Source organism: Lagopus leucura, unplaced genomic scaffold, assembly GCF_019238085.1.
Source record: "Lagopus leucura isolate 7727_CA_CO unplaced genomic scaffold, USGS_WTPT01 Super-Scaffold_100004, whole genome shotgun sequence".
In the NCBI taxonomy this organism is placed as follows: domain Eukaryota; kingdom Metazoa; phylum Chordata; class Aves; order Galliformes; family Phasianidae; genus Lagopus; species Lagopus leucura.
The window spans coordinates 37,518,205-37,530,366 of NW_024962264.1; the positions used below are offsets into that span (position 1 = coordinate 37,518,205).

At 39.2% G+C, this 12,162-nt stretch overlaps 1 protein-coding gene across 1 annotated transcript in view; it reads right to left on the reverse strand.

Moving 5' to 3' along the window:
* LOC122179984 (glutamyl aminopeptidase) overlaps positions 1-10,915 on the reverse strand; it is a 32,272-nt gene extending 21,357 nt beyond the window's left edge. The window contains exons 1-4 of the mRNA XM_042871345.1: positions 10,043-10,915; positions 5,207-5,348; positions 2,552-2,683; positions 69-189 (exon numbers count right to left, since the gene is read on the reverse strand). Coding sequence (XP_042727279.1) covers positions 69-189; positions 2,552-2,683; positions 5,207-5,348; positions 10,043-10,659 — 1,012 coding nt within the window. The 5' untranslated portion in view covers positions 10,660-10,915. The remainder of the gene's footprint in view (positions 1-68; positions 190-2,551; positions 2,684-5,206; positions 5,349-10,042) is intronic.
* Positions 10,916-12,162: the final 1,247 nt, after the last annotated feature.

A 12,162-nucleotide genomic window follows, 5' to 3' on the forward strand; every position in this document is an offset into this window, starting at 1 on the left:
AGGGAATAGAAGGAGAAAGATAATGACAGTGAATTAGCAAAAAGAAAAATGTAAGTACTAATAATCACCTAGTTTTGGAAGAGAGTAGCTCAAATCAAAGTACTCTTCAAAGAAGTCAAACACAATTTTTGTTACATTTGCTGCATATTCTGCCGTGTGTAGTTGCTGTGGCTGTGCGTAAACTCTCAGCTGTAAAATAGAGAGACAGTTAGAATAGTCTTCAGTTAAGAGGAACCAGAAGGTAGCAAGCATTGAAAAATAACTTAACATGCACACACATAGCACTGCATTTTTTTCTCTAAGAGACTGCTCTCTGAATGCTGAATTCTATCTCCTGACGTTCAAAAAAAGTTAAATGTCATTTTGTTTTAAATGTCAAATGATATATACTTTTTTCAAATCTCATACGTAAGAGAGACAAAGTCAATGTTATCTGAGCATGCTGCAAAACTAGTAAGACCTCTTTCCAGCAGCTGGCAAAGGCCATCTTCCCACTCCAAAGCTTGGGTGAGGGCCTGAGTGCTTTACCAGCCTCTCCTTCTTTAAGGCCTTGTTTTCTCAAGAAGGATACCTGCACAAGTATCCTGAAGGAAATCCTCTTGATCTGATCTGTTCATTAATTTGGAAATCCCTTTGAGAAGGCACATCTTTTATCTCTGTGTGGGGGGGATCATTTCCATGCTCCTTTTGCATATCTGAACTTTGATGGAGGCAAAAAATAATGTCTTGAGTGCTGGCTTTCCCACCCTTGGATTTGGTGTGCTGCTTTGGGGCTGCTTTGGCTGTCACTGTCAAATAATAGGAAACCTTGAGCCCAGGAGTCTTTACGGTATCCATAACCATGATGAGTAGTCCTACAGTGTGAAAAGGCTTTTTGAGACATTATCTTCATGCTGGAAAGACAAAGTTTCCCTTCAGAACTCAAGAAGAGCCATTTATTTTTCCCCCTCTAAATTTCTTTGTCCAAGTACTCCTAGGTATATAACCCCAGAGCTGAACTGCAGTGCTGTGCTTGCAGGAACTGTGGGCTGTCCTCTTTCCTGTCCCTGAATGTCTGTAGTGTTGAGTGAATTTTCTGGCTTTGGGATAGCTGGTACATCTTTTTGTAGGCTCTTTGTCTCTGATAAATGGGCCACATTCTTCTGGCTGTGTTTGTGTGGCTTATTTTCTCCTCGGTCCTGTCTAACAGCCAGACATTTAGGATCCCAACTGAGCAAAGGAGCTGCCCTACACTAGGAGCCTTCTTTGAGCCTGACAACACATTGGTCTCAATACCATGAAATTACACTTCCTCCAATGGAAGGATGAGAAAGTGATCAGAAATAGGAAAGGAATAAATAAATAAATAGAAACCAAAAAAAGCTTATGAAATTCAATTGGGAATCCATCCCAGCCAAGGGATTTCCCTCAGGGTCAGTTCGCAATTACAATCTGTAATTTCTACTTCAGTAAGCTCTTTACCCAATTTAGCAGTCTTCAGTCCACTAACTGATTCATATTAATGGGTTCCAAACCTTCAGTGTGCAGTAGAACTGATTTTGAGTTTCAAATCTCTTCTTGTAATCTCTTCTGTTATTTCCAAAGCAGATATTTGGTACCTGACAGATAATTAGATCAGGAGAGTTGTTTCCAGCTGTGGGCATGTTTTCCACCATGGATCCTGTTGAGGTCTTTGCTAGGGAAATGATTTTCAGGGCTGATGGCAGAGTTTTTAAATAACGTATCGTGAGTTACATGCTATTGTTTATGACAGAAATATATGGATTGTGGATACTTTCCATTAGATGATTTGTTGCTAACAGTTTACATAGCAAGCTATGGAATGTTCTTCCCAACAGTCAACAGATCTGAATATCTCATTGCTCAGCTAAGCAAATCCATACTCTTCCATAATCTGGAGCGTGGCATGGATGAGCACTTAGTAAGTGAATTTTTATATCTAGAAAGCAAAGTTTTCTGCCTTATTCAGCATTTGTCTTTAGCAATTCTTTTTTGCAATTTTTTCTACAACACTGAACAACTTCTAAAACTTTCTACAGAAGTTCTCTTCAGTTTTCTTTCAGGTGACGAAGGATAGGACATAAGGAAAGTGTCTCAAGTTGCACCAGGGACAGTTTATATTGGGCATTATGAAGAATTTCTTCAGGGAGAGTGTGGTCAAGTGTTGGATGAACTGCCCAGGGAAGATGTGGAGGCCTCATCCTTGGAATATTGAGGAACCATGTAAATGTGGCAGTAAGGGCATCCTTTAGTGATGGGAACTGGTGTTCAGTTTGATCTCGGGGGCCTCTTCCAATCCAAATAATGCTATGGATCTACAGCTGTAAAATTCTTGTTTTTGAAATAGCTAAACTCTAGAGGAATCCATTGGGGCCAAAGAAGACTGGAGGGACCACTGTGAACACTTAGTTTGATCTACCATGTAAAATACACTATAGGAAAGGAAGAAATCCTGCTTATGTTATAAAAAGAGCTGATTCATTAAAAATAAAAGTGCAAATTACAGTATATCTGTCATCTGAATTGTTGTTTGCTCTGTAATAGAACTTACAGGTATTCCGCTATTAGATCTTCTCTCTACCCACTCAAACTGGTGCACTGCAAAGCATACCAAGTAAGTGCTCATGGGAACTGACTTCTGAAAAGTTGTCCGATTCCAGCCATTACCCAGTGATACAGTTTCCTGCAGAAATGAAAAAAGAATTGAGTCTGAAATTGCAAACATAGGCAAAAGAGAGTATAATGTTTTTATGAGGGATAAGACTACATAGATACGATAAATCAGCTCTGCAAATTTACCTCTTTTTGGCATCCCATTTCTGATGGCATGAGAACAGACAAAATACACAAAAATAAACTGTTTTTCTCTGTTACATAAGTTTACCTGATTCTAATTTTGCAACAATGATTTGAAATCATTCACATGCATAGGAATTTTGCCAGCATGAGTTTTACACTGTATTTCAATATGTTGTGTTATTGAAAGTTTATGCATCTTGAAATAGTTGCATAAAATAATATCCCTATGGACAGGTCAGAGGAAATGCTGGATTCTGTCCTCTTTTAAATCTGTGCAACATGTAGGCATCAGGGAGTGCAGAGATGTTAGTTAGGTTAAAGTCTGCACTAATAAATCTTGAACTTGTTAGCACTGATAATTGGTGGGTTGTTTAAGACATGATAGTAGCTTTTATTTTGTATATTAATTAAAAAGCACTCTAGGTTTTCTCAGCTGAACTACATGAACAAATTCATTAATGTTTTTTATGCGATTCATTTTCTGAATACTAATTTCTGCTATCCATTATCTACTATGAACAGTCTGATAATTTTTTGAGCCTCTGCATGACTAAAAGTCATCCTCTGGATCCTCTGGATGACTAAAATAGGAGAAAGGCAAAATATATAAAAGGCACTAGTCTATTGGAGATTCAGTACTTTATAAGGTTCATTTGTTATAAATGCAATGGAAATGAAGCATACAAACTGGATGTTACCACTAATGTGATTTCATGAGTAAATTTTTTTTTTTCACAGATATATTCACAATCTACTTTTCACTATTGGACTCCGATTTACTGTATTTTCTGCCTTCAACAAAGTCAGGGTCTCACTGAAAAAAAGTTAAACAAAATTCACTCCGGTGAGAAATAAAAATGAACTGTACATGGTCCTGACTTTGCTGAATTGACGTTGCCACATGGATTATAAAGCTCTATACAACCGAAGCTGTTATGAATACATAATGTACAATGTGTCCTGTGCACTATGTGTCTATGTGACACCTGTGTCTATGTCTATTGAACTGATTCTCCAGAGATCCCTCATCCCTGAGCAACTGACCTTCTAATCTCACCAAGTGAAAAATGGTCCTGCTGTTGTCTTTTAGTCAAACCCTAGGATGAGCGCAGCATCATGTTTCCCTGCCTGTATTTGGATTATAGCAAATTAATTAACAAGTGGTACCTAGCCCTTTGAAAGCTTAATGTTTGTATTAGGGACTTTAAGATTTAAAGTAAATCTCAAAAGCTACTAAATCTTGAAAACATCTGGTTTTACGCCCTTACATCCCTTGCTGGTGCCCTCACTTATCTGAGGTCTTTAAGGAAAGCTACCATAAATGCTCTCCTTTCACATGTGCTGCTTACCAAAGCACCTGTTTCTTATTTTTAGGTATCTTAAAAATATTTTTAATAACAATAGGTTGGAGATTTAAATAGGTTGGAGGTCTGTGAGTCTCTGCTGTGTCAGACTGGTTATAGTTCTCTCAGCTGCACTGCAAGTGCATAGTTAAGATATGGGCAACTCTTTAAGTAAAACAGTACACAGCAAAGCAGACCTTTGTATTTTGGATGGGGAGCGGTTGGAAAGATGCAAATGTCAACAGCTCCAAGGCTGGAAGCTGGTGGGTGGTTTTTTTGTGTTTTTTTTTTTTTTTTCTTCTTTTCTGTTTGTACTTGGCACTTTATCTCCCACTTCAGAATACATTCATTAGAAATTGCACACTGGACTACGCATTCAGTTAAGCTATTCATTTGAAGCTGTCTCTGCTGAAAGCCATTCAGTCTTCTTCTAGAGTGCCCAGATATAGATGCCACTGAATTTCATTCCAAGTTTGGAATTTGATGCAGCAGTTCCAGAAATAGATTATTTAGAAAATTACTGTTGGGGTGGACTGACAAGTGTCCATAGCCCTGAGCTGAGAGGGATTTTTAGATTCTGTGATATTAAGCGTAACAGTACTAGACTATCCTGCTAATGGTTTCCTTTGCCACGTGGTTGTGATCAGCAAGTCTTTGCTTTGTAACATTATATAGTTAGTGATTATTATGGGACTCCCCACAAAGGAAGCCGCTGTATTCCTGAGTATTTCTTCTCAGAGTCCACCTGGTTTGACTGAAGAACCTGTCACTACCTGCATATGCTTAGTAGGGGTTACTCATCTAGACTATCTGAGGAAAGGGCCAGCTAGCTAAAGACAAGATATATGTCGTATCTGCTTTGAATGTGGCTCTATAGTGTTATGTAGTGTGCTGACTGGCTGCTGGGATTTCTAACCAAACAACCACTTGTATTTTATGGAATATTTATTAACCATTTGTTTTACTGTGTTTAGGTGGTAGAGTCTGTAAACATACAAGGGCTTCGTGATCCCCTGGCTTTACAGAATGATTCCCTGTAGGCAGTAGAGTTGGGAAATACATACCTGTACTGGCATGTTTGAAAGTGCTCCATATGTGTCTTCATGGATGATAGATATATTGTAAGTTGCTTTTTTGTTGGGCTCGTCAAAGCAAGGAAATGATTTCCGTGCATCTGTTGGCTCATGATCAGTAGCTGCAATGCTCCTTAAACAAACAACAGATTGGCAGATTGTTCTAAGCCTTTGCTGCATACTTTCTGAATCTTATCTGCAATGCATAAGTATTTAGCAACTTCATGAACTAAAACCAAATACAAATATTTTTGTGTACTTGCCCATTCATAAAAATAAGTGATATCACAAATGCACAAGTTAACACCATATAGGCTAGTGGAACATGTGTACCACAAAATCTGTCATCAACATCCTCTAGGTTTAAAGCAAAAATTAAAGACAATTACTCTTCAAGGAATATTTTTAGGAGCCAGAAATAAGAGACAAATGACCCCTTCCAGGTGGTAAAAAATTTGCTCACCTTTCTGTTGAGCATTCCCACTGCTTTCTGCACCAATCTTGGGATTGGAGTGTTGAACATCTCCAGGAAGACACCTTCCTAAGTGCCCTTGAAATCTCACCCTGCCTATGTGTTTCTTTCTCTATAGTTACCAAATAAATTTATCTCCTGCTGCTGTTACATTTGCCTGACTCCAATGAGAAAAATGCTGGGGAAAGCATGGAAAGTCTAGGTAAACATCCTAGCACAGAACTTACGCTGTGTTCACTGTGGTAGGGTGAGTTTAGAAAGAAATCTCACTTTTGCAAAAACTGCTGGAGGAAATAAGGAGCCATGGAAAAAAATAAGGTGAAGGTTATGAAAGTTCGTATTGTATGCTTGCTTCTCACAGTGGCATCAGACTCCCCCATTAATGAACTGTTCAGTGGCAGAGTGTGTTCTCCAGTGATTAATGGTGAAAGAGAATGCAGATGCTTCTTCAATTAATCTGGAATGTTGGGCATTTTCTGACAGCAATTCTACAGCTGCTCTGAATATGTTAAGGTAGTTTTTCTTTCCAAAAAGTAATTAAAAGTGTACATTGTAAATTACAGATCTGCAGTTAGACTACAGGCTCACTTTACAACCAAGCTTTCAATTTTTCTGTTGCCTTTGGCTTTTCTCTGTGTTGCTTAAATACTAAACTGGTCATTAGGAACTTAAAGCAACAAGGTTCATTTACAAGCCTGTTGGAGATAAGATCTGCATTTTCACCATTTATGCTCACTGGAATAGTAACTAAAGTTAATGGTCAGAAAGCATAATGAACATTCACCTTAACTTCAGTCTCAGTAGAATTTCACTTGCTTGGTAAACTGTTTGATCTCACTCTTTATTTTTGGTTGGATTAGAAAGCTATTTCACAATGAAATTAACTGCCAAGTCCTCAGGGCAACGCTTCACATCTATTGCTTAAAAATTTGGCTATATATCTTGGCACATTTATATCTTGTTCCTAAAGATTGATGACACTATGATAGCTTTTTTGATCTAGAAGGTGATTATCTGTCCTCATATATTTGTGGAGACAAACAGATATCAGCATTGCAAAATCTCAGCGCTGCCGTTTCTATATGAGAAATCCAGGATATGGTCTGCACAGAAGTAGCACTAAAAACATGTGATGATGCAATTTCCTTTCAAGCTGTGTTATGTAGATCTTAGATAAGATTTTTTTTTTTTTCTCTGCATGGTGGCTTCCACCCTTCTACTTGATTTTGATATTCAGAACTTTAAATATGAACTGGAGGTAGCAGTTGTAAATACAGTAGTAATAAGGAATGAAGATCTGAGATTGCATCCAGCTGTTGTTCCCAAAATAGAACAGTGCTGCACTTAGAACTATGATTAATATCCTTTTTTCTTTTTTTTTTTTTTAATTATTATTCCAAAACACAAGGTTTTAGTATATAAAGCTCCCCCCTTGAGCTAAATGAGGTGTGTTGTTTTTGTTTATTTTTTCTACCAGCCTTTCCTTAAGTTCATATTCATTGCTTCTTTCGAGAAAATATTGCTTCTGAGCCAGAAGCAGGAGTGTCACTTCCTTACGACAACAACAACAAAACATTGCCTTTCTCTAATCAATAAAGTTCTAAATGCAGATCCTCTTATATGTTAGAGATGTGCCCTACTGAGTATTCATTTACGAGCTTCTTGTTCCACTCTTATGAAGGACAGATAGAATTCATATGAAAAGGAAACCATAAACTGCCACAAATAGCAATGTCAAATCAAAATCAGATGTCTTGACATGTTTCTATTTCTGTAATATCTATGAAAAAATAACAGATTTTAGCACATTCACTGACAGAAGCTGGTGAGTTAAAAGAATCAATAATACAAAAAACTCTCGTGCTTTTCCCCAATATCTGAAAACAACACAGTTGTCATATATTTATACTTACTACATTATTTTTAATAGGTGAAGACATTCCCCTTTCATCAGTGAGGAATGAAGTGCCCAGAGACAAAGGAGTAGTTTTAGGAAAAGACTTTAGTGCTTACAACTGGATTCAGGCACGCTCAGGAGAATCTAGGCAGGTCTATGCCTAAAACCTTCATTCTCAAAGTTTCTGCTCTCCTGTTCCCTACCTGCTTTTCCATGTCAATTTAAGCAGCTGTGTTTCCAAGGTATCTGCAAATCCACTTCAAGGTTCCTAGGCTTGCAGGAACATTCATCACAGACCTACATGTTTTCCACAAAACGTGATGGGAGATTTGAATCTAAGCAACAGAAGAGTCCGGACTTCTGCCCACTTTGTAAACAAAAGGCATTACAGTAATGCTTTGGCAAACCTTTGTCCTTACAAATAGCTCTATCCTGGAAGCTGACTTCCAGGACCACTAATTTTCTCAAAAGGTCCCACTGCTTCTAATACTGTCCCAGAAAGGCTGGGGGCATAGGTTAATTACAATTGGCTCTGATTTTCACCTCAGCTCTCTTCTCTCTTGCATCCACTGTTAGTGGATTTCCTTGAAATTTGCTATCACCTGATCCAATTTGTACCCATTTGGGTTGAAATTTTTCAAGGGTAATTATCTGCTTCAGGCAAATGTCAAGAAAAATTTAATGCTAGTCATCACTGGGTTTGAGTAGAAAGCCAAGGCAAAACACATTTTTAATAAGTAAGAAAACATTTTCCTCACCATCCTTCCTTAACCTGTCATAAAATCATGTAGGCAGGAAGAGACTTCTAAGATCTTCAAGTCCGACCCTGCTGCCAAATAGTAGCAGCTTGAAATCTGGCTGGTGGTTGCTCTCATTTCAAAGCTGTACTTACCACTAGCATGTACATGGTCTCTTCTGCCTCAGAGACAGTCTACTTAAACTTAACCATGTTGAAAGCATCTCAGAAATCAGCATTCACACATTCCTATTAGAGTCCTTGTCAAGCTTAAGAAACAACCTCACACACCTTCCTTTTTGTCTTGAGCATTTTCAGACTTCTTGCTAAGGTCAAGGAGTAGGAACTCAATGAAGTATACTCACTTTGTAAGATTTTTTTTAGATTATTAAGATCTCCTTTCTTTCTACCCTTAGATGCTTGGTCCTTGTCTTTCTACACTGTCTGAGGAATGGACAATCGCCTTACTGCTCTGTGACTCAGGAGACCTGCATTCTGGTCCTGCTGTTCTGTTGTTGTGACAAACATGGGATAATTCACCCAATATCAAGGTTTTCTTCAACAAGATGGAAGAAGCATACCCTAGTTTATAAAAATTCTAACAGGTTACACTTTAAAACCGCTGTGAAGGTGTTAGTTGCTCACTGTATAAAATCAAGGCAACTTTTAATCAGAATAACACTGAGGTAGTAGTTGGAGGAGCAAGAGAAGAATTGGTGGGGTTTCATACTGTTCTCCACATGATTGCTTCCCAGATCTGATAACCCATGTTTACATATAAAAAATGAGTGCTTGCTTTTTCCTCTGCCTCTTGGATTTGCTGCTACTGGTGCCAATCGCTGCTGCTGCTTCCAGTGTTGCCTGCCAGCAGCTGTATGGAACTGATGCAACTCTCACACATGACACCATTGTCCCAGGAGGGCAAACAAGTGTCTGGAAAACAGACTATGGTTTTTTGGCTTGCTAGAGGGCCCTAGGAGAGTCTAGCCAAGTTTATCTTCTGAATGTAAAGGCTGGAATAAATCATGTCAGAAATGTAAGTATTGTAAAATGGGTGGCATTGTGTCCTCTCTATATACTGAGAAGGACTGCCTCAACATGAACGATAGCTTTTTCAGGATCCCCCTGAAGCATTTCAAATCTGGGAAGTGAAATGAGGTTTAAATGCTCCTAAAAAAAAAAGCAGGGGGATATGGAGCACAGAAACTCCAAGTCAAGTATAATCATCATAGTTTGGATCTCCCTAACTCATAATTTAAACCAGCTGCAGGAGTGACAGAATTTAGACATTCCTCAAGCTTGCAACATCAAGGAAGCATGATGTCAGGAAAACTATCACAAGAGTGTTTCACACCAAAACTATTACGTTGGGGAATGACAGGAGAGAGTGGTGAGAGCCATATTCTATTTATTGGACTACAGAGATAAAAAACAGGCCTCAGTGCCTCTGTCTCTCTGAGGGAGCCTTCTGCAAATCTCAAGCACAACCTTGGACTGGTAGTTTGAAAATAATAAATAAAGCTCCCAGCTCTCTTGCCCACTCTTGTCAACAGCCAAAAGGTTTAAATACAACATCTTCCTTAGGGGAATGAGAAAGAATAGCTCAGAAATGTCAGCAAGTTGGTGAGAGACAAGTTTGCAAAGCTGACACAGAAAAAGAGCAGGTCTTAGAAAGCAGGAATAGAGAATAAAGTTTAATAAATAAAATAAAATCTGCTTTACTTAGTCTCTCCGTTCTCAGTGTAGGTGGTCCTATAAAAGCCAACCAGGGAACCATTCAGCCAGCCTTGAAACTTCAGGGTGAGTATATAGGGATCACTTTCATCAGTGACAGTAAGTTCCGCTTCTGCCTTCATCACTATGTATTCTTGTGTCTCATACTCAAAACAGTCAGTCAGAGCAATTTGCTGTCCTGAGGATTTTCTGAGTGTAGGCATTTCTGTAATCTTGGTGTCCCTCAGGTGGAGCCACAGGTGGCTGGTAGACTCTCCCAAAGCAATAGAAATATTGACTGTCCCAGTGTAAATGTCTGTCTCCATCTCAGGCTTCATTTCCAGGTCATAGTGGATAGGCTTCACATAGGTTGGTAGCCTGAAATTTATCCAGTCTCCAGAATCATCACTTCTAGTAGGACAGGGACCTGCATCCACAGTGGGAGGAGAAGTTGCTTGCTGATCCGGCTGGTCTGTATACTCTGGAGATTGCTGGGATTTGCTCAATCCCACACCAAGACCCACAGCAAGACCTACAACAACAACAACGCCACAGATGATAGCCACGTGCTTTGTCTTGATGCAGTACTTCTTGGACTTCTTATCCTCAAAATCCATGCCTTCCATCTCAGCTCCCAGGTCTGTTCTCAGAGCAAAACATGAATCATTTAAAGCTTTTAAGTCACTTCAGCACTTACTTTCAGTAAACTAGCAGACTTGGGTTGCACATTAATTGTGTAGCTGTAGCTGTTCTCTGTCTGTCTCCCCCACCTTGGTTTCCACAAGGCACTCAATTAATTAAAGATAACATGCATTTAGAGGAAACATGCATTTAGAGGAAACATGAATGATCAAAAGGCATGCAGCGGGGCAGAGAGACCGAGGGAACCAACACAGAAGAACATTGTTCCTACTGCACTCCCCTTTTAAGCAACACAACCCCACCCCCAGCCCCTCCTGCACTGGCCTGAGTTAAATATAAAACAGTGCTATGTTAATCAGCAGTTAGGAGATGATCAGATGCCAAAGCTCTGTCAGCAGCTTTCTGAAGGGGTTCACAGCTAGAGGTGTAACTGCTCCAAAGTCTCAACCTTTGCCACTACCTTTTTTTTTTTTTTTTTGTCTTCTGAGCTATGTGTTGTTTGGATTTTTATGATTAGGTTTTTTTTTTTTTTTCTTTACTAGCAAAGATTTCCTCGAACTTCCCCTTAATAGTTTGTGAAATGACATCTCCAAAGTCTCAAAAATCCAGCAAAATCACATACATCTTTCAAGGCAGTTTCAACCATTCTCCTTCTTTCTAGGCTCATTTACCTTTGTTGAGGAATTTGAGGCAGTCATGGACAGAAGAATGCACAATGGGATGGTCAATCTTGATCACCAACTTTAAACTTTAAAATATGTCCAATTTTTCTCCTTGTCTCATAGGGCCAGTTTTCCAGGAGATTGCTCATTACTGTGCGCACACTCAGGCAGCCTGGGATATGCCTGTTCAGTGCAATTGTGGTGCTGCCTGTGAATGCTTGCTGAGGGAGATACTTCTAAATATGCACTTATGTGATTTATTCACTGAAGATCTAATTCAGCATTTACTGCATGCCATCATAGCGTAGTACTTTGTTGAAACAAACTAATTGAATAGAGTCCAGTTCTGTCTGGAAAACCATGTTGTAAGGAATGCTTTGCTAAGCCTGCAAGCTAGGTGTTGCTAATGCAACACCAATCTGCACAGGTCTTGACCTTGTTTGACACTGAACAGAAGGAGAACAAAGTAGAATGGAAACTTCAGTTTTCTTAACCCTTTTCCTCCACTTACAGAACCCATTTCAGAAGATTTTAAACCAGGCACATCTTTTTTGGCTTCATGTCTCCTATCCATGTCTCCTATCCTAGTTTGTAAGGGGACAGATAACACTGCTCTTCATATCAGTTACAATTCTCTGACTATTTAGACACTTTTTTGTTTCTTTTTGTCTTCCTTCCTTCCTTCCTTCCTTCCTTCCTTCCTTCCTTCCTTCCTCTCCTTCCTCTCCTTCCTCTCCTTCCTCTCCTTCCTCTCCTTCCTCTCCTTCCTCTCCTTCCTCTCCTTCCTCTCCTTCCTTTTTCCTTCCTTTCTTTCCTTTCCTTCCT